A 23329-nucleotide genomic window follows, 5' to 3' on the forward strand; every position below is an offset into this window, starting at 1 on the left:
AGAGAAGGAAAGCCAAATAAAAGGTTTAATCCTCCAATTAACTTCTGAATGAGCAAGGCTTACCTATGACTCATGTAACATTTTGAGTAAATATTAGAGAATTAAAACTTTAAAGCCCACAATCTTAGTATTTGCTCTTGTTCCTTTCCTGCTTCTAACCTTGTCTCCATTTTCTGACTTCTCTGATCTTTTTTGATTTTGGCTTCTCATTTGGTTTCTCTCCCTCCTTGTTCCCTCGTTCATTAAAACATTTTTCTCCTTTTATAAGAAAACAGCTGTCTCCACTCCATCTCCTCCTTCCCTTTCACTCCACAGTTAATTTCCAATTCTAGACTTTTGTTTTCAACTCCCATTTATTTTACTTAAAAGGAAAATCAGCAAGTAAGACTAAATTTGTGAACTACCATTTTCAGTAGGTTCTGGCCTGCTTAATACACCCTCTACGGACAGTCTCTCTCCCAGGGGATCTAACAGCAGTCAACACCCTGGATTACTGTACCCTCCACGAACCTGTAAACCTGGGATGAATCCAAGTCAAAGATAGAAAACAAGAGCACTCTACTTCTATATATAAAAGGCAGAAGAGTTGAGAGAAGAAAAACACCTTGGGTGATTTTGAAAGAACTGTGCATGTGTTAATTACAATCATCCAAGTCCACAGGGCTGGGGGAGGAGGGGCTGGTAAAAGAGATGGATGTAAAAAAGACATTAAGTGAATGGTAAAAGTCCGCTTAACCTATTGACCTAATTTCCAACAGAAAACCTGGTCATCTCCGTGCTTTCACTCCAAGGGGCAAGTGAGTTGATTGTTAAGCAATTTCAAGTTTATAGCTGTATAAGGACTATTTAATGTATCAAGGGGGTTTTAAACTTTTTCAAAAACAACTCAAACCCATTAAGAACTGTAACCAAATTTCACATTTGAAATCTAGGTTACTGTCTTTGTAAAAAATATTTGTACTGTCAAATACAGCACTGCTTGTGTTTCTCATGTACTTCCGTGAGGGTCAGAAGGAAACTTCTGTTCTTTCCTCTAGATTTGTCTGGCTATAGCTGAAGTCATTAGAAATAATTAAACTTTTTTTGAGTTTTCCGCTAAACTGTAATTAACACTACAGTTAATGGTCTTGTTGCTAGACAGAAATTTTGGATTGCTCAAGTGCTAGATCAGTCAAAACATGTCACAGCTCCTAAGTAAAGGAATTCTAAAGGGTATACAGCACCTGCACTTTAAACAGATGCGTCCTTATCCATACAACGTCATTACAAGTGGTCTGTACCTCAATTAACCAAAATATCACACCATCCAAGCAGGACATTAAGAGCAACTGATTTCCTCATGTGTCATATAGTCCACTGTTAATGCTATCTAAATCAACTATGCTAATAGCGCAAATATTTGGAACACTTTGTGAAGACCAATTCTGAGAGCTACTAGTATTCTTAAGCGTCCAAGGTATACTTGGACGCTTAATTTGTGATCCTTGAATTCTATCCGTTTCAAGGTGAGTATAAGATCACTTATCCCCATTTTAAGATGTAGCTTTTAAAGCCACAAATTCTGTACTTTAAGTAAAAGATATTTTTTAAAAAAAGTATTGGAAAGCTCTTCTGAAGCATTTTTTATTCTGATCCTAGGATTACTTTTCACTAGTAATGAAGTTGTCTTTTTTCAGCAGACTATCAAAATTACCTCAAAGTTTTATTCTTATAACAAGCTTTCATAAAATGCAGATATGATTTGTTAAATCGAAATATATTCTCAGTAAAAGAGCTTTTTTCTCATTAAAACATAAACTTTGCTCTTTAAAAGTTACATACATCCAAATTTGGGGGGAAGATGATGAATTACATTTAATAGATCAGGAAAAAAGCACAGTAGGGAGTCTGAATATCATGAGCTAGTTTATAAAAACATTTGGAATAAAGCAGAATACATGTATATAATCGGCTTCCGTAGTAAACAGCCAATGAAAAATCAACTGTAAAAGCCTAATTATAAGCCAAACAAATTTGCTTTGTAAATCTTTATAGGGTTTAAAATATTTTCTTTCCTTGTGAAAAATTGGAAGATTTTATGATTGATACAATTTCTAAGGGGATCATTGGTAAGCTCTTACCATATACATATTTATCATACTGACCCTGGGTTCAAAATGTTAAAATATCACTGTACTAAAGAATCAACATATGGGTATTTTAATGAATAATTTAACAATTTTGCTGAAAAGATCTTTCCCATACAAAAAAGTCAAGTATAATATGCACTTTGCTAAATATAGATTTGCCTCATACAATGTTTTCAGTAAGGCAGTAATTGTTTTTTAAAAACCAAAGGACCAAAGAAAGCAAAGTGTAAACTATTTAAATCTTCACATCACTGAAATTCCAAATGACAAATGCTAAGTCTTATCTCTGTTAAAGATGCAAAGACCCTCGGAGCTAGTAAAAAAACATGCCGCAAACATTTGTAGGAGTAAAAACTGAAACTGAAGTCTAGTTTTAAAATTGAGAATCCACTACAAATAAAAGGGATCATAAGAACTCTTCAACAACTATGTTAAAAGGACAAGATTCTGATACTTATTTTCAGCTTTCTTATACACTGCCGTCCCCAGAATTGTGCTTTCACATCTGAAGGTTTTCCCACACCCTGTACTTTTTTCAGTGCCATTACACTTCTCACGCTGTATTTTGTTGATGCAAACACGTTGGAATTTTCATGACTCTAGACAGCAACTTCTAAATGACCCAAGCTGGGCCACAGAGACAAGTGCATGCTTCTGCACCTCAGGGGCCTCTCCCTCCCTGCTCTAGCAGCTGTAATAGGAAGCCCTTGGAGTGGGAAGCAAGCAGACCTGGGTTTCACTCATTCATCATGGGATAAGATTCCTAACCTTTCTGAGCCTGTTTTCTTATCTATAAAATGGAGATAACCTATAGATTCTACCCACGCGGAGAGCGCTTAGCGCACGCGCGACCTGACACACATAAGGTGTTCAAATAAGGAGAATCACTGCTTCTAAGGAATTCCAGGAGGAAATTTGGAAGTCTTGATCTCTTTGGTGATGCTCCCACAGAGTACTCAGTACAAAAGTTTTCAGCTGGGGAGAAAATCCAGTAGAGGACTAAGGGGAAAGATATCGTAGAAGAATAAACCTAAAGATTTCAGCATAGCTACGGAGCATGATTCAGGTCCCTGGAATGAAGGAGGGCTATTCCTTGGGGAGAGGCAGAACATCCCCTTTCCACACTAGGAAGCCTCTGCTCAGATCTGTTTGTTACTTCCAAAGGAAGACTTAAAATCTCCACAGGTTCCTTTCACCAAGCTTTGCTCACTAGCTTTTAATTTTCGTGAGGCCAGGGTAAGGATCCTGACAAAGAGATGCTATACTCAAGTTGTCTTCATCAGCCACTGTACAGAATAGTTCTGTAGGTAAGTTCATTTAATACTAAACTGTACAGAACATTTCTAATGGCTGAGAAACCAGGAGAAGGGTTTAATATGTGAGAAAAGCTGCTTATTGTATGAAGATTCAGAGTTTCTAATGAACAACTCACTCCTTGAACTTCTAGAGCAGCACTGTGCAACAGAAAGAGCCACAAATGTGAGCCAATGATTAATTTTACATTTTCTGTACATTTAAAAAAGTAAAAAACATTGGGGCACATGGGTGGCTCAGTCAGTTAAGCATCTGACTTCAGTTCAGGTCAGGATCTCACAGCTTGTGGGTTCAAGCCCCGCATCAGGCTGTGTACTGACAGCTCAGAGCCTGGAACCTGCTTCAGATTCTGTGTCTCCGTCTCTCTCTGCCCCTTCCCTGCTCTCTCTCTCAAAAATAAACAAACAAAAAAAAAAAGTAAAAAACATTTAATAATGTATTTTATTTAGCCCAATATATCCAAAATATCATTTCAAATTGTAATCAATATAAAAATTAGTAACGGGTCATTTACATCCTATGTCATCTTAATTTTTGAAATCTCCATTCAGATTTGCCACATTTCAAGTATTCAATAGCCGCAAGCAGTGGCCATATCGAACAGCGCAGTTCTAGAGTCATAGATATACACTAAAATTTTTATCAGTAAGAGTAATCTTTTGACACTTCAGCTAGTTTTAATCCCAGTAAATTGAATGGAAAGGTTTTAAATTTTTTTAAAAGGGAGATTTTATAGCAGCACTACTGACAAAAGCCAAACTATGGAGAGTCCAAATGTCCATCGACGAATGAATGGATAAAGATGTGGTATACATATACAATGGAATATAACTCAGTGATCAAAAAGAACGAAATCTTGCCATTTGCAACGATATGGATGGAACTAGAGTGTATTATGCTAAGCGAATTAAGTCAGAGGCAGATGATTTCACTCATGTGGAATTTAAGGTACAAAACAGATGAACGTAAGGGAAGCAAAAATAAGATCAAAACAGAGAGGGAGAAAAACCATAAGAGACTCTTAAATACAAAGAACAATTTTGCTGGCAGGGTGTTGGGTAGGGGGAATGGGCTAAATGGGTGATGGGCATTAAGGAGGACACATGTTGGAATCAGCACGGGGTGTTATGTGTAAGTGATCAATCACTAAATTCTATTCCTGAAATCGTTATTACACTATGTTAACTAACTTAGATTTAAATTTTTTTTAAAAGGAGGGAAATTTCATCAATCTAAAAGAAATCTAATGGAATAGTGTGAATAAAATTTGTGACTATTTTAGTCAGAGGATTGGGCTACCTGACCTCCTATTAAAAAAAAAAAAAAAAGGTAAATTCTAAGTTTGATCAGAGTTACTAAGTAGTTTTTCCAAGACTTCTTCAGCATTACAACAAGATTTTCCTGCAACCGTTACTGAAAAATCACAACACTGAAAAGGAGATGTGTTAACAGGGACACATAAAGAAAAGAGGAAATGTAAGTTAACACTAACACAAAGAAATAAGATGATAAATTCACAATGTGGGATACACTAAGGCAATCAGTGATCTGATCTTTCTTTTTAAAAAGTAGGGGACTGGGGCGCCTGGGTGGCTCAGTCAGTGAAGCATCCAACTTCGGCTCGGGTCATGATCTCACAGTTTGTGAGTTCAAGCCCCGCATCAGGCTGTGCTGACAGCTCAGAGTCTGCAGCCTGCTTCGGATTCTGTGTCTCCTCTCTCTGCCCCTCCCCCACTTGTGCTCTGTCTCTCTCTCTCTCTCTCTCAAAAATAAATAAATGTAAAAAAAAAAGTGGGGGACTGTTTTAGGTTAAGATTAGACATACATGAAAACCAAAAGCAACGCATAAATAATGACTGGATTCTAGGGCATTTTGAGAAAAGGGAAGATTTGAATATGGACTAGCTATTAGATGATATTAAGGTCTTATTGTTAATTTACCTAGATGGAATGGCAATGAACTTGGGTAGGATAAAGTCCTTATTCGTACAAGAGGCATGTAAGTTTTTAGGGATAAGGCATTATGATGTTTGCAACTTATTTTTGAAGGTTCAGCAAAGAAAAAAATCTAGACAAATATGGTAAAATGTTAACAGTTATTGAATCTAGATGACAGCTAGACATCCATTATACTATTCTTCCAACTTTTTCTGTGTTTGAACATCCTCATCATAAGGAGAAATTCTAGATGAAAACAGAGACATAACAATCAAATATGCTGTATGAACCTTGATTAAATCCTTAAAAAGTAGCTAAAAAAGACATTTGGGGGAGAAGTGAGAAAACCAGAAAACGAAGTGGATATTACATGACATTAAGGAATGATTGTTAACTTCAATAATGGTATGTATTATGATTACGTAGGAGAATTTCCTTACTCTTGGGAGATCAGCTGCTTGTTCCAGTAGTTAGGGATGACGTGTCATAGTATCTACAACTTTCTTTGAAATGGTTTCACATACCTAAAGCCAATGTGGCAAGATGATAAAAATATTGACCTACAGGATGTTTATGGGTGATCATTTCACTATTCTTTTGGCCCTTTTTATTTTTTAGAGAAAGAGAGAGAGGGAGCTAGTGGAGGAGAGAGGCAGAGGGAGAGACACAGAGAGACAGGCAGAGACAGAGGGAGACAAAGGGAGGGGTGGGGGGATTTTAAGCAGGCTCCACACTCAGTTCAGGGCTGGATCCCATAACCCTGGGATCATGACTTGAGCCAAAATCAAGAATCAGACGCTCAAATGACGAAGTCACCCAGGTGCCCCTCAGACTTTTTTTTTATGTTTAGAAAGTCTCATAATAAGTGTTTAAAATTTAAAGCTAAAAATAAGAAGTGTGTATCAATATTCCACTTTTCTAAATTTCGGCAAATAGGATAAAACCACAAATCAAAACTGCCTACGCTTTTCCCCATGTAGATTCTCATACTAAAAAAGGACCAGCGCAGATGTAACACGTCTTTATTTCTGTGCCCTTTCTGGCACCATGCATATATAATGGATATTAAAATGGCTTTGTGTGAGACCTGCAGCATACTATGGAAAAATAGATGGGCCCTATTTTCAAGGGAGCTCAAAATAGTACGGTATAAAATAGTTCAAATTCTTATTTCCCAACCCAATTTTCCATTTTAGTTTGGTTTATGAAGTTTTATTTCTAGAGATAAGCTCTCAAAAATTTGCCTAACTTAAAAAAAATTGCCTAACTTAGTGGTTCTCAAAATCTAGATAGCCATACAGGCCTACTGAAACAAATATAACACTGTATGTTAACTCTACTGGAATTAAAATAAAATAGAAAGCCACAGATTCCTTTGATAAACATTAACTCTCATATCGCAAAGGTAAGAATCACGGACACCTACCTTCTAATTATCTCACCAGTATTATTAAAATAAAAGTAAAAGGCTTACACTATATAACAAAGAACTGAAAGATTTCTTTGTGGCCAGGGCTTTATGAAGTTTTCCTAAGAAATTAACTCAAGTAGGAAGCCCTAACATTTTTATTCTGATGAGATGCTCCATACCTGGCCAATGGTTAATAACCACCTCTTATACTACATAAGCAAACAAAATCCATCAGAAGGTACAAGTAATGTTTCATATAATTTACAAAACTACCTGACGGTATTAACTTTCATTTCAGCCAATCACTATTGACTATCTTGAGCTGGTGATTAGAATATAAAAAGGCTCTGCTCTAGCACTTAAAAATCACTTACTGCTAAAAATTATCCATCATATTGCACCACAAGAGGAAAATTTTATTTTCTTGTTCACCAGTACTTCCATCTGGACTGAAGTTGGGAGGGTTTTTGTTTCTTTTAGTAGTGGGAAAGCATTTGCACTTAATGTATAAAGACAAAACAGGATTCCCCAGGGAAAGAGAGCAATAAAAACAATAGTAAGGAAAAAAAAAATCGAATCAGACACAAATGATTTATATAGTTGATGTTGGGACTGGTTATTACCCAACAAAAAGTGATTAAGAAATGTATTCTTAGCTTCAATTATTTCTGTTAGATCAGTACATTTTGAGAATAAAGATAAAATCCCATAAAATTGAATTCTCTATTAAAAGTGTAAGTTAATGACATTTCACAACATTTCGGGGTTGGGGGGGGGGGAACATGCCAGGCTGCTGAGTGTTATTTGAAGGCGCAAATTTGTTTATTTTTCAAATGGTGCAAACAACCCTCCTTTGCAAATATTGTTTTTATTGTCAGGCCTGGTAACTAAATCTGAGTAACTATTTAACATGAAGGGTGTCGACCAAAGCTTTAAGTGCGCTTTCTAGAAAGAAGATGCAAGAGGGTAAACAGACCCCCAGAGGTAACCATGTGATTAGAAACCAATTAAGTTCAGCAATTACTGAAACCGCTTTCTCTCCTTTCCGCAAGAAAGGATCACAAGTGAGACTCTGACATAAAAATGAAATATGCTTACATGCAAAAAGGGCAAGGCTGTTTTGAAGAAAGACTATTTTTAAGAGAGAACTGTTACATGGTAAAATGTGCACAGGGATGTTTGATCAATGTAGATAGATGACTGATGGCCTATTTAGTTAGAAATGCCAAAACAATGGTTTTAGACATAAACATGTTTTCATGGTTAAATTTAGTTAGTATTCACAGTGAAATGGGAAAAACAGAACTACTGAAGAGCAGGGAAGAAAATCAACTAGGTATGGGTAGGGAAGAATCACCACTAGGGCCTACTGGTTTTCAAGAGCTATTTTATGTTTACTCACTACGTTTTAGAGGAATACCAAAGTGCATTAATGCGCGTCATTCAGAACTACAAAACTCCTCTCAACTCTAATTTCAGCATGTATCACTTAAATTAATTTTTAAAAACAGAGCTAGCCTGATGCAGTTCAGATGTAATTACTTTGTGAAAAGAAAGAAGAGCTAAAGCAAACCTGAAATATTTTGCATTACGTAATTATGCTTCAACTTAAAACAAACTACTCTACTACCTACCTGGTTCATCTTTCACCCACAATATGTGTTTTTAAAAACCTAAATGCACAAGCTACAACAAATCAGACTTCTTACACATAAACTATTCTTATAAACTATTCATTCTCTTTTTAGCTCCTGACCAAGCCTGGGAATGTCACCTATATGAGTCCTATCTATTGCTTTCAAATGCACTAACCTTCTCAAAAACACTGGATGGGGTCATCAAACAAAACCTGATGTTCTGTATGATGGTATCGGTATGTCTCCAGCGTCTTCTATCATGCCGCAGCCAAGACTGCACAGCCTCGTACAGCTCTATCTCTGGGAACCTGCTCAGATGATCATTATCCAAATAAGACATGAGCTTCTCAAAGCTAAGATAAGACAGGAAGTCAGGCCTGGACATGAGTGGCACAAAGTTGTCTAGCAGAAAGGCGTCCAACTTCTCCCTGACTCCCTCGATGTTAACACCAAAATCATCTAAGAGTCTCATAATTTCTGCACAATTTTCTAAGCAGATTTTGGCTAACAGAAAAGAGCAGCAGAACTTCACCACTTCTATAAGTTGAACATACATGGCAGCCTGAAGGATCTCATGAACAGTATTCATACTCAGTTCTATAGTTCCATAGTACATAAATTGAAGTACGTGGCTGAAACCAGTAGCAGTTAAACCTTTTAAATGAATTTTGTCCTGATCTCGCTCCCTCATGTCTGCAGTAAACATAATTCTGAAGTAATCACTCTGGGTGGCCAAGAGTGCTTTATGGGCCTGGAACTGATGATCTTCAATAACCAGAGTGACATCAAGAAGCAATCCCTCCTCATACAGTGCTCTGAACCCAGCAGAGACACTGGTGTCATGGATGGAGGAACAGAATCCTTCCACGTCCCCTGCCATGAATCACCTGGAAGAAAGGTAATCAAAGAAAACTGTGTTAATCATTTCCATGCATTCTGAAGACATTATTAACTTAAGAGCTTAAACAATTTTTCATAATCATCTCAATTCCACTGCCTAAATCATAAATGTACAAGCCCTTTGGGAGAAGACAACCTAAAGGTTTGCAGGATAATGTTTTGGCTTCCCTACCTGGGGAAAAATATATCTAAATGATCACATATCTATCAAACAATGGTAAATTGTTAACTTACAAACAATATATGCCTATCCCACTGATTTTACACCGTTCACCAAATATATTTCAATATGTTCCCAGATTTTCAACACAAAAAGAATTTCTCAGCCAAACGCTAAATTATGAGAAAAAACAACAAGAAAGAAACCAAACCAAAAAGTACCACAGTTGTCCTTGAACACTCTTAGAAACTTACCCAAAGGAAATAATGAGATAAATACGCCAAATTGTACACACACAAGATTTTCTTTCTAGCCTTACTTACAATAAAAAAAGAACTGGAAAGTATTCAAAAACCCAACAAGAGATTATTAAATAAATATGGTGCATGCAGTTCTATAATGGATAGCTTTAACAACTAAAAATGATGGCAGCAATATACCTACTCTGACAAAGGATATTTATTAGGTACTGTTATGTGAAAAAACAAAAAAGCACACAACTACAGTTTACTTGGTGCATTTTTCAAAATTAAATACACACATGTATGTTTAGATGAGAAAAAATCTGGAGGAATATATACCAAAACGATGTCCCTGGGTAATGGGATTTCAAGAGATGTTGAAGTTTACCTTTTCTTTTTTACTTACCTCATTAACCTTATCCTAAAAAAACAATGACCACACATTGCTTATATATTTAAAATATAAATATATAATTTTTAAAGGGAATTAAACCACATTTTTGCATATCCGAGAAATGAAGCCGAGACAGTGGACTGATAATTAGATCTCCGAAGCAGAATCAACTAATTCAGTCTATTAGACTGTTTATGAAGCAAAGCAATTTTCTCCTTTTCACACAAGCACCCTCCCTCATACCCTGCCCGCCAGCCATCTATCCTCTCCTCTCAACCTCACACAGCTTGGGGCCTCCTCCGTTCCCGAATTCCCTCCCTACCCTTTCCACTGTGCCCTGTGGAATCTTGCTTCAGTGAAAACAAACTCCCCTACAGCCTCCTGCTGGTCACAAAGTTTTTCCCGCAGTCTGATTTAAATATGAAAACATACTCCTCTATAGCTTATAAACCTACTTTCTAAGGCTCCTTTTTAGCTTTCTACTGTCCTTTTTCTAAAACACGGCCTTTTGCTCAGATAAAAATTCATCTTCTATTGCTTCTTGTCACTTGTCACATACACACATCCAGATCGATCACTCTCTCATGCATGTTTGCCAACAACTTTGGCACCTGGCTAAGACTCATGTTCTCCACCTCTTCGATGTTCACATAAGACCACTCATCCAAAACCTGAAGAGTCAAATTTCCCTGACCACCTCAACGGCTTTGGCCTCCCTCTTCACTCCATTTTAAAATCTTATTCCTGGGGCGCCTGGGTGGCGCAGCCGGTTAAGCGTCCGACTTCAGCCAGGTCACGATCTCGCGGTCCGGGAGTTCGAGCCCCGCGTCAGGCTCTGGGCTGATGGCTCAGAGCCTGGAGCCTGTTTCCGATTCTGTGTCTCCCTCTCTCTCTGCCCCCTCCCCCATTCATGCTCTGTCTCTCTCTGTCCCAAAAATAAATAAACGTTGAAAAAAAAATTTTTTTAATAAATAAATAAATAAAATAAAATCTTATTCCTGTACCTGCTAGATGTCAACACAATCCATAACTGGTCCCCATCTAAAATCTTAACTGTCAACTCTTCACTCTGCTTAATCTTCGCCTCCCTTTTCACTTGGTCTATCGTTTCCAAACTTTACCTGTATCCTTCTCCAGCTTAGATCTTCTGGTGTTGGACACAATCTCCCAAGTTCTTTCCTTTCCAATCTCCCCACTCTATTACCAAAACCTCCTCCTTTACTTGCTAAAAGAGTACTTCTGTGTGCCAGGCATTATGTTAGGCATGGGGGAATGTGCCTTTCAGGAATCCCCTCTGCACCCTGGATTTGGAAGAAGCCTCTGATACTGAGAGTGAAAGGCATCTTCTGTGGACATGCTAACAGCTCTACTTATCCAATCTTGTGAGCAGACTATCACCGTATTTTTGTTTCATCAATGTTATCTGTGACACCCCATATTTAACTTCTTGATGTATTAACCCATTGATTCAGTAGTCACCCCCGTCTGAAGTCATCTTAAAAAAAAAAAAACAACACCTTTGTTAATCAGCAAGACAAAAGTCTGAAAGAATAATATGCCAAAATGTTAAAAATGGTTATCTCGGGATGGCAGAGTATCAAGAAGTTCTATTTTTTTCCCTTTTGCTGACCTGTGTTTTCTAATCTATCTGCAGCAAAAGTATATGATTGTTTTGAAAATTCATTTTTAAAAATATTAAGAAAAACTAATTGCCAAGTCCAATGGTTATAGACTAGTCCCTATTTTGCAGAATCCTTCCGCAACATGACTTACTCCCTTTGCTCAGTTTCATGAAATTACTTCCCTGATTCTCTTCCTATTCCTGGGCTGTTTATTTCTCAATCTCCTCCCTGGCCTCATTTTTCTTGAGCTGTTCCTTAAACACTGGTGTTCCCCAGAATTCTGTTCTCGGACCTTTTCTCTTTTCATCTTAACACCGTATCTCCTTCAATGATCTCATCTAAACCCATGGTTTCTTCTAACACCTACCTTTACCAAAACCTTGACTATCTCTGTCCAAATAGTGAATGGATGCTAAACATTTCTTCTTGTGTCCCACTGGGATCTCAAAAACATCATGTCTAAAAGTAATCATAATATGACCTTCTCCCAACCAGTTCTTTCTTCCATATTCCTCATCTTACCAAGAGGCAGTCTAGGAGACTCTCTCACTCAATTTGTCCCTAACTTACCTGCAAGTCTTGCTGATTAAATTATATATATACAATCACTTACCTAAGACAGCAAAGTATGCACACAGTGAAATTACTATCAAGTTTCTTATTAGTACTCCATTGTTCCAAAAGCTATATTTTCACTTTGAAGGCAGAACACAAGAGGTTTGTCTATCATATGGAAAACAGATATAAAATAATTTAGATGCTACAAGTAATTCTTGGCAAAACAACTTTACTAACACATTCAAGATTAAAGTAAGATATGAGGGGTTTTTTCCTGAATTATTTTTAAAGGTAAAATTAATGAGCTTAGAATCTTCCAAGTGATATGAGGCATACATACACAAATGCGCACTGGGAACAAAAGGAACATCACACGGCGTGGTATCTGAATAATCAAACATTATGGTTAATAGCGGACTACCCACATCACACTAATGACCAGTTTTCAAAATAACTGGAACTTAAAAATACAATAAATTAGACGAGATGAAATGTCTGATATTTCATTATCTTTCTCAGGATCATTATGGACACCAATTATCACTGTGACTTGTCAAGATACTGGTCACATTTAATGGAGATTTAGTAATAGAAGACTCGACCTCAGGGTTTGTATACGTGAGAGTAGACTGCTTTGTGTTTTATTCATCTGTTATTTTGACAATGCCTAGAATACCATATATTTCACTTCCTGTCAAAGTAACACTCTCTATTCAACAGTTATCACTATCTGATAAGGTCTCCAACAACTATTATTCACCTTTCTGGAAAAGGTTTCATCTGAAGAAAATTTTTAAAAGGAGATACTATGCTGCAATAAACACAGAGGGGCATATATCTTTTTGAATTCATGTTTTCATCTTTGAGTAAATAGCAAGAAGTGGAATAACTGGGTCATATGGTAATTCTATTTTTAATTATTTGAGGAACCTCCATACTGCTTTCCACAGTGACTGTACTAATCTGTAGTAACCAAGATGTGGAAGCAACCCAAGTGTCCACTGATCGATAAGTGGATAAAGAACACGTGTGTGTGTATGTACATACATACACATACTATAGAATATTACTCAGCCATTAAAAAAAGAATGAGATCTTGCCATCTGCAACAACATGGGACGGGCCTAGAGGGTATACTGCTAAGTGAAATAAGTCAAAGACAAATACCATATGATTTCACGCATATGTAGAACTTAAAAAACAAATGAACAAGGAAAGAAAGACAAAAAACAGACTCTTAATACAGAGAACAAACTGGTGATTGCCAGAAGGGAAGGTGGCGGGGGGAATGGGTGAAAATAAAGAGAATTAAGAGTACACTTCTCCTGATGAGCACTGAGAAATGCATAAAATTGTTGAATCATTATACTGTACACATGAAACTAACATAAGACTGTTAATTATACTTGAATTTTAAAAAGTACAATTAAAGTTTTTTAACATTTATTATTGAGAGACAGATAGAGCGTGAGCGAGGGGCGGGGGGGGGGGGCAGAGGGAGACACAGAATCTGAAGCAGGTTCCAGGCTCCAAGCTATCAGCACAGAGCCTGAGGCAGGGCTCGAACTCACAAACCCCGGGATCATGACCTGAGCCGAAGTGGATGCTTAACCGACTGAGCCACCCAGGCACCCCTAAAAAGTACAGTTTTTTAAAATAAAAATAAAAGGAGAAACTATGATTTCTCAAAAAAAAAAAAAAAAAAGCAATCTAGGTTCCAGATACTTACTATGGTAGAAACATCATAGGGCAAAGAAGAAAAAAAAAAAGGAGAATGATTGGTAAACTGTGAGTCAAAAGACCCTAAAAAATATAAGGACAGCACCCATACTCCTCTGGGATCCAGCACACCAAGGGGGACTCCAAGCAGGCAGGCTTCACTCTGTGATCCTGTCCAGTCACATACGGTCAGACTGGGGTGGGAAATATGAATCAAGAGGAACACTCTCTTGTCAAGAATTTAGAAAAAGGAAAAAGAGAGAGACGTGCACTGACTGTGTATGACTGGAACTGGAACATGTCAAAGAGCAGCTGTAGGCACCAACTTCTGCCTGCCATGTGGGCCAAATATCAGAGAAAGCCAGTGAACTGAGAAAGAAGGATAAAGCCAAGACAAGAGGACAGGGAGTGCTCCCTAACACCTTCATTTTTCCAGTTCCTAGGCTCAGCTCTATTCCTGCCCTTGGGTTCTAAGAGAAATCCTTCCATGCTTGGAACAAATTCCTATTTTAGTACTATAGGTGTGTTTTTCCTTCACATAACCATGGTCCCTAACTAGTATGGTTTTAGAACAGAAACTGCTATACTTTAAGTTACTCAAACCTTCTTGGTCTTATCTCTGCATCTGTAAAATTGAGAACATTCACCATGATGACCTCAAAATTTTTAGTCAGAAAATTTCTCATTTATTCTCCTACTTTTTATAAGACTTTACAGAGGTATAATGCACTTACGTAGGTGTGCAGGCTAAATAACCTGTAGCTATTTTTCAAGCCTTAGCAATGCATTTGTGAAGTTTACTCGATCTAAATTGATTTCTAAAACTAATTTGTGATAGCTGGGACTTATCAGTAACTTCTTTTCTACATGAAAAAGTTTGGTGCATCTATCAATAAGACTAATAACTAATAGCTTTAGAGCAACAGCAGTATTTTGTATTTTTATAAGGAGAAAACAATAAAATACTCTGTGATTAACTGACCAACATTTAATCTCTAAATGGAAATAGTTGAATTAAAAGCACAGGTGTGGACTCATATGCCTGTTTTGAATCCTGGTTCTAACTTCTTCCTAGCTTTGAGACCTTGGGGCAAGATACTGAGCCTCTCTGTGCTCTAATGTCCTCACTTGTAAAAAGCAGGCACCAGTATCAACAGAACCTTCCTCACAGGTTGCTGTGAGGACTGCATGAGTTAATACACGTACAGACTTAGTTAATACATGTAAAGACAGTATATGGCCCTGAAGTACACCATAATGTTAGGGCTCATTATTAGGCCCCTTCAGTTGGTGCTAGTGGAACCAAGAGAGTCAAACGGCCACTTTAAAAGTCCAGTTGCCTCAGGGAGCCTAGGTGGCTCACTCAGTAGAGCATGCGACTGGATCTCTGGGTTGTGAGTTCAAGTCCCACAGAGCACGTAGAGATCACAAACAAACAAACAAGTCCAGCTGTCTCTAGAGAACCCTTCTCCCTAGCAACAGCACTTCCTTAGAACCCCAACCTGTCTTATCAGTGAAGTCTCTTAGGAGCCAGGCCAACTCTAACTTGATAAAGAAACTAAGGTCTATGGGTAAAATTTTTCAAGGTCATACAACTAGTTAGAAATAGGGTTAAAATTAGAATTTAATTTACAAAAAAAATGTGTTTTGTTAGAAAGAGCAAAACTTTTGAAATTAGAGTGCTTTCTAGTACTCACCACCTGCATGACCTGGTGAAATGTAGTTAACTTCCTGACCTCAGTTTCCATTCATACATTAGGAATTATCATCACCACCACCTTATTATTGAATTGGGGTCGTGATTAAATAAAGTCACTTCAATGCCTAGCCCAGAGCAAGGCATCCACCAGAGGTCAATCAATGATGGCTTCCATTGTTCAGCTCTTGCCTAATGCTCCTTTACCATCCAAAAAAAAAAAACAAAAAACAAAAAACCATAGGAACTTGGTACCTCTCAAAATCACCTCTACAGACCCCACATCTCCCTAAAGTTTATTAAAATGAAAATTCCTAAGAGATCAGGAGATCTCTTACTGGTAGTCAAAACACTGGACTTCATTTTACAATGGCATTATTTTCTACTTTTTCTCAACACACAAGTATAATTTTCTAGCTTTTATGGGCTTTTCAAGTTTTTCTGCCCTAACCAGGGTAGCTACTCTCCATATCTGTGCTGTTCAATATATAAGCCACTAGCCATGGGGCTATAGAGCACTTGAAATGTGGCTCATCCAAATTGAGATGTGCTCTCAGTATAAAATGAATGCCAGATTTTTGAAGATTTAGTACAAGAAAACCCTGTAAATTATCTCTTTACACAATTTTTTGTACTAATCACGTTGAAATAATACTTTAGATATAATGGGTTAAATAAAATATACTAAAAGTAACCTCACCTGTTTTTTACTTTTAAAAAAAACTGTGGCTGTAAAAAATTTTAAATTACATGTGTCTTGTGTTATATTCTATTGGGCAGCACAGAGCTACAACATCCATGTTTAAGGCATCAAACAACCAAACTTACAAAGGAACATGTGAAACAAAACCAACTTGTTCACAATCCATACCCTGGAAGCTACAAAGAAAAGAAAAAAAAGTGAGGCTTAAGATAAAAACACAAAACACCCATGTAAGCAAATAAAAAAAATACCTACAAAGAGGAAATTATAAGGATACAAAAAAAACCCCACAAAATCTTATGCATAAGAATTTTCTTTAAAATTATAGCAATTCATGGAATAAATAGTTTTAAGAATGAATCTCTGTAAAACTAAACTCAAATAAGGACTATAAATCAATGAGGTCTGGCGAAAAAAATCCATTAAGGGGCTTTGAGAAGAGGTATTTACTGACTTACAAGATGTTCCATGCACAGAAACTCTGTATCCTCACTTTTCAAAACAGATCATCAGATTAAAGGAAATCATGGTTTATAAACTCACATGTGTATATATATATAATTCAGAATTTCAAATGGCAGGGTTTTTTTTTTTTTCAAAAGGGGAACCAACTTAAAACTAAATGACAAGACATAATTACTTCACTAGGAAAAAAATACTGAAGAGTTTGTCTTGTTTCATAAACTTGGCACTGATTAAAGAGAAACCTTCGTATTTTCTACACCTAAGAATGATTAGTATAGTGATTTTCAAAGTACAGTCCAGGGATAAATGAGGTCCTAGTCCCCTAAAAGAAATCCACCAAGTCAAAACTATTTTCAGAGTCATAATTTTAAAAGTTGTTTGTCTTTTCCAGAACTTTCATTCTCTGTTTTCCAGAGGCTACACGTGTGATATGGTAACAGACTGAATGCAGAAGCCGATAGGAAGCCCACTGTCTTTCATTAAGTCAGACATTAATCAGATCTGCAAAATGATGCCACTCTTCTCACCAAGTTTAGTATGGTTTTGGAAGACAGTTAATTTTCATTAAAAAAAGTTATTCAGATTAACCTGTAATGGGTTTTTTAAATAAACTGTATGTACAAATATTTTTTTTAATTTCCCTGTTTTAATTTCTATTTTGGTAAATATAAATACATACAACCCACATTAACAGAAGCTCTTAAGGGTCCTCCAAATATTTAAGAGAATAATGAGGTCCTGAGACCAAAAGGTTTGAGTGCTCCTGACGGTATAAGAGATCGATGACAACACACACATGCACAAAACATATTCTTCCTACCTCTGCCCTGGAAGACTATTACTGCTATTTATATCACACAAATTTTTAACAGTTCAAACTCTCTAGTGACCAGTAAAGAAAGAAGTCTGATGGGGGTAAAATTGGACAGGAAATTAAACGCAAAGAAATTAAATGCTTCCTTTTCAGTTAGAAGGCTGCCATTCCAATCTCAAGGCAAAATTTTAGGCAATTAAATAGAAGGTATTTCAAAATCAACCTCCATGTTTATGCCTTAAGCAATAATTTACTGCTTTCACGTTCCTCCCAAAGCTCCTTGAAAATTCATACAAAATCTTAAGTCATTCGGAACAAAAGCTAGATTCTCAAAGCTTGATACACTTGTTTTCAACAAAAAATTTAAATTATTTCATACTACCTTCTTCCTCAAACTGGTGGCTTACCAAAGCTGATGCCTAATGCAGAAAATCCCATACTCGCACACTGAAAAGAAAATGCAAGGCTTACTACAGACAAAAATAGAATCATGGAGTTTCTCACAATTTCTGTTAACTTATAAAAAAGAAATTTTAAGTTCAGCAATCTCAAAGTGGTTAACTTCTCAATCTAAAAGGCAAGAAAAATGTAAAAACATCCTATATTAGCAGTCATTTTATTCTTGGATACACTATTCAAATTGAGACACAACTCAGTTTAACATGGGAGGCAAGGCAACATAACTTTAATTTACTTAATACTGGAAATTCTTTCTTATCTATCTAAATGTTCTTACAACTCAGTACCAAACTGCAAATGACCATTTAACTGAGCTTTTAGGAAGGCTCTGGGTCCTCCAGCCAGGTTGGCACCTATTATCCAAATTACTTCACTTTTCAGGTATGTTTAGCATTTAATCATTCTATACCACAAGAAAACTTATAAGAAAAAAAAAAAAAACCACTCCTGCTTCAATGCTATTTTTTCATCAGAAGATTTTCATTTAATGCTCTGCCTATTTCTCACTACAAGCAGTAGTAGTCCAAGAGTGATGTCATGGAAAACAGCTTCCCTAGCCTTTAGAGATTGGATCCAGTGAGAATTCTAGGAAAAGCCTCTACTGGGGAATAAAACTCCAAATCTTCTAAGTTATATCCTAACAAGAAAACATCAATATTATAGTGCTAACATTTTAGTTCTCTACAAGAATTATACAAACAAACTAAATCTTTTGGAAGGGATCTTGATGTCCTGATACAGATTTCCTGCAAATCTTTAAATGATGTAGAATCATTAACTAAATTCAATGATTTTATCAGAGACAAAGAATAAATTTTCTATCTGTTCTTATTTGCTTCAATGATTCAGCCAGATGAGCTTTAAAGGCCTTATATTAAAAACAGAGTATCTGAGGAAATACCTCCCCTTTTCTAATTTCTTCCAAAGTTAAAATTTCTAATTCTGAAAAGGCCTTCCACTTTTGTACCAGCGGCAATACAACATATACCCACAGCAAAAATGAACCACAAGAGCCCCTCCAAAGATTCTTAAAATAGCAATAATAGTATTATCTCCTATTATTCTCCCCCTTGTACCCCTTGCCCCAGACACACTGGCCTCTTTTGCTATTTCCTGAAAACCAGCCATACACCCATCCTAAGACTTCTACACTTGCTGTTCCCTCTACCTGGATCACTATATTTCCAGATATATAGGGCTCCCTTCAGGCCTTTACTCCAGTGTCATCTCAGTGAGGCCTTCCCCAAACCCCATCTTTAAAATTAAAGACAAACAAACAAAAAAACAAAACCCACTGCCAGAAATCCTCACTTTACTTTTCTGCTTAATTTTTCTCTATAGTATATTAAAATTGAGATAGAGCCTCTCTTCCTTGTTTAGTTTACTGTTTGGGTTGTTTTTCTTTTTTCTGGTTTTGCTTTGACTGTTGTATCCCTCACAACCTAGAAATAACAGCGCTTGGCACATAATAAGTGCTTAATAAATATTTGTTGGATGAACAGATAAATTTATCCATTCATTTACCACATAACGATCCATGTTCTGTAACCACCCCTGATTTAAAAATGAGAAAAATCAAAGCTCACAGAGGTTAAGAAACCTGCCCGAGGCCCTGATCCTTAAGCGGTGGAGTTGGGGTCCGTCCCACTTCAGAGCCTCTATGTTTAATCAGTATCCTACAAGGCTTCACCAGTGACTCTTAATTTCTTTTCAATAAAAAACCCCACACAAACTACTGCATGCCAGTTCAGAGAAAATACACGCTAATAAATTAATCCAACCTCTCAAACTAAATATTAATTCTCCTTACAGTTAACGTTATTTACTCTTAAAATATTTACAAAGTGAAGGGCGAGCTGACAGCAGACCAGCTAATTTTTGGGACGCAAGTGAAATGAAAATTCGGGCCCCCTTATCCAAAAGCTGGAAAAAAGTGTCGTTAAAGGTACTAAAATAAAAAGTTTTCTCTTTTCTTCTGAGGTATCTCTCGACTTATTGGTGTTTTTTTATTTGCTGTTTAACGCGTTCTAAGTAAAGAAAAATTAAAAATTTAAATTAGCATGAGTTTCATCATTCACCTTTATATTGTACAATGCCACTTTTATGTGCAGATTATTACACCAACTAAGGGGCCCTTCTGAACACCCATGAAGGCCAAGCCAGCCCTGGTTCCAAGATTTTTGCCCCAGATAACCCAAATCAAGGCAGAGAGAAGGTCAAACCTTGAAATTCCCAATAAAGCAATGATTTACCAAAATTTTTTCTTTAGGACAAACGGTAAGTCCGATGTATAAAAGCCTAGCACGGTACAAGAGGCTCTACCATCTAATTTAATCCTACCCGTTTATACTACTCAATCTTTTTACAAAACACAAAAGCATACTCTAAAAAACAACGGGGATTAGATTATAAAATAAGTCTCAGAAAACCATTTGTTGGCTAAAAATAACAATATACTAAGAAAAATTCTTCTCTTTCACTTTTTGTGGACCATTTTTAAGCCAAAACATACTACATGGTACATTTTTGATGTACCCAGTAAGAATTATTCCATACTGATCTGTTTTTACACATATGTATTATAAAATCTGACAAATAAGTCCAAACCACAAATATTTACTATTCTATTATTTCTCCCAAGTTAAATCAGCAATAGAGCGCAAATTAACACCCTTTACCACTGAAAAACTGGTTTTAAGCACCTACTAAGTGTTGTGATGACTTAAAAAGAAAATTAAATTACACAAATACTAGTACATTGCCAAAAAGTTGAAAATTTCTACACATTTCTAGATCTGTTAAGAATTACAGAAATCTGAATGCATTTGTGAGCTCTTCAAAAATAATTTTCAAATTAGTAGAGATATCCAGGCATCCTGTTCCCTAGATATGAAAAACAGCATTAAAATTAAAGAATATACCTTAAAAGCATTTTCTAAGTTACAATTTAATCAGATCAACAAAAATAAATGTAAATTCGGAAAACACAGAAGACTAAACACAAAGTGTTAAATAAATATTCCGAGTAAGAAAACGGGCATAAGCGGCCTAGAAAAATGAAAAGCAAAGCACTACAGTAACGTTAAATTTGAATTAAAGAATACCGTTATTTAAATAAGCAGTTAGCATTTCGTAGGAAGAAGGCCAAGCAACGTGACTATTATATATCTGGTCGATTCACAGCACTGCTTTCCTATTCCGTACTTATTGCTTACTCTTATAATACAGAAAAAAAAAAAAAGAGGCAGCAACAGTTAGCCACTACAACGTTAACCACTCTGGCAAGGGTTACTTAAAAAATTGCTTTGCATTTTTACAATACTTTACAGCTATAGGTTATTTTCATATATATGACCTCATATAGTCCTCACTACCCTGTGATGTGGCTATTACCGACTAGATTTCATAGATAAGAAACCGAGGATCGGTAAGCGATTTTCTCAGCGTCACCCAGTCGAACCCAGACCTTCTGATTCCACGTTTTATGCCTCGCATTTCGCATACTTCTATTCCAGGCATAAACAGAATTTTTAAAGGGAAGGAACGGGTTAGGGAGAAAATAATCATGGTACCTGCAGCTGTGTGCTGCAAAAAATGGCTGAATTATGCTTCTTCCTTCTCCCCCCCTCCCTGAAAAAAATTAGATTTCAAACAATTTAAGTAAACTCAAAGACAAATTAGTTCCCGGCGTCTACCAAATGTTTGACTCGGGTCTGTGCAGAAAAGGCTACCAAATCGGTGCCGAGCGCGGGGACGCGGACGAAGCCCGGGCTCCTGCAGGCCAGAGGGCCAGGGGCGGCTACGCACCTCGGGGGTCTGTCCAGCCTCTAGTGGACGGCAGTCTGCATCAGGAAGAAGCGGGCCGGCGGGCCAGGCGGTGGGCGGTCGGGCCCCGGGATGGCACTCGGCAGGCTCCTCGAACCTCTACAAGGGGCCGCTCCCGGGCCGGGCCGGGGCGCTCCGGCGGGGGGCGAGTCTGCGCGCCTGCGGCCCCCTCGGAACCAGTCCTGGGAAAGAAGACAGCGCTGAGTCGCGAGTCGAGACAGTCGGGCTCGGCACAAGGCGCAAGGCGGCGCGGCGTCGGGGCCGGGCCCGGCCTTGCCAACGCCAGGGGCCTCGCGGCGCCCGGCGGGGCTCGGCTGGAGGGCCGACTCGGGGCCACGGGCGGGGAAAGGGGCTGGGGGGCTGCGGGCAGCGGCAGAAGCACGGGTGGTAGCGGCGTCGACGACGGCGTCTCCGGGCTTCTGCCCCGAAGCGCGCCGAGCCTCAGGATCACCCACGCCGGGGGTGGAGGAAGGCGGGAAAGGGGCGGGCAAGGGGCGGAGCGTGCGGGGCCACGAGCCAGGGGCCGCTCCGGGCCGCGCGCCCCCTGCGGGCCGCGGGAGCCGCCCGGGGCCGGCCCAGGGAGGCGGGGCCCGCCGGCAGGGGGCTCCATGCGCCGTCGTCGCAACGCGGAAGCCTGCCACGCGGGTAGGGAGGTCGAAGGGTGGGAAGGCAACAGTTGGAAAGCAGGCCTCGGAGGCGCCCTCGTCCCCCATCGGCGCCTCGAGGGGGCCCGCGCGCGGGCCACGGCCCGGAGGGTGTTTACCTTCCCCCTGGTCGAGCGCCAATGCCGCCATCTTTCAGCCAGCGCGCGTCACTTCCGGCGCCGGGGGAGCGGGAGCGGGTGTGGGAGCGGGGTGGGGGCAGGGCTGTCCCACGCCCGCGGGGCCCCACGTTCAAGCCGGCCACGCCGGCGGGCCCCACCGAGAGAATAAGGCGGCCGGGCGCTGCACTGCGGCCTCGGCTCGACGCGGTTTCCCTCGTGGCGTCGCCGTCGGGGCTGGGAACGCCGGGTGGTGCTTATCCCCTCGCAGCGGTCTCGCTTAGTCTGCATGAGCGGTGGTCTCAAGCTACTGCGGGTGCGCCCACCCTCGACAAAGTTGAGGGTTGGGGCGCCCGGAAAATGTCTTTTTGCATCTTGAATACCACGGTGGGGGTGGGGGCGTCTGCGACGACGTGGAGGAAGCCTTGCCCTACCTACCTGTTTTATAAAATTGACTACTTCTGCGCCAAATGACATCATTTTTGTAAAGCAACTTGCAGGGGATTATTGCGTCATAGTTCCACTTGGCTTATTGCACAGCAATTACTCTTTCGGGAATGCATTTCCCAGAGGTGGGAAAATT

General features: G+C 38.7%; 1 protein-coding gene across 2 annotated transcripts in view; it reads right to left on the minus strand.

Annotated features, from left to right (window-relative positions):
- The window catches only part of KLHL15 (kelch like family member 15), a 35508-nt gene extending 13144 nt beyond the window's left edge, over nt 1–22364 (minus strand). The window contains exons 1-2 of one of the 2 annotated variants that reach the window (XM_047076014.1): nt 21969–22364; nt 8605–9316 (exon numbers count right to left, since the gene is read on the minus strand). In XM_047076014.1, the coding sequence (XP_046931970.1) occupies nt 8605–9309 (705 nt within the window). In that variant the 5' untranslated portion in view covers nt 9310–9316; nt 21969–22364. The remainder of the gene's footprint in view (nt 1–8604; nt 9317–21968) is intronic. The other variant, XM_047076013.1, reaches the window with a different exon arrangement.
- Nucleotides 22365–23329: the final 965 nt, after the last annotated feature.

This window comes from Lynx rufus, unplaced genomic scaffold (genome assembly GCF_022079265.1).
Source record: "Lynx rufus isolate CCGP_SWC_20201006 ecotype Redwood Valley unplaced genomic scaffold, mLynRuf1.p SCAF_14, whole genome shotgun sequence".
Taxonomy (NCBI): domain Eukaryota; kingdom Metazoa; phylum Chordata; class Mammalia; order Carnivora; family Felidae; genus Lynx; species Lynx rufus.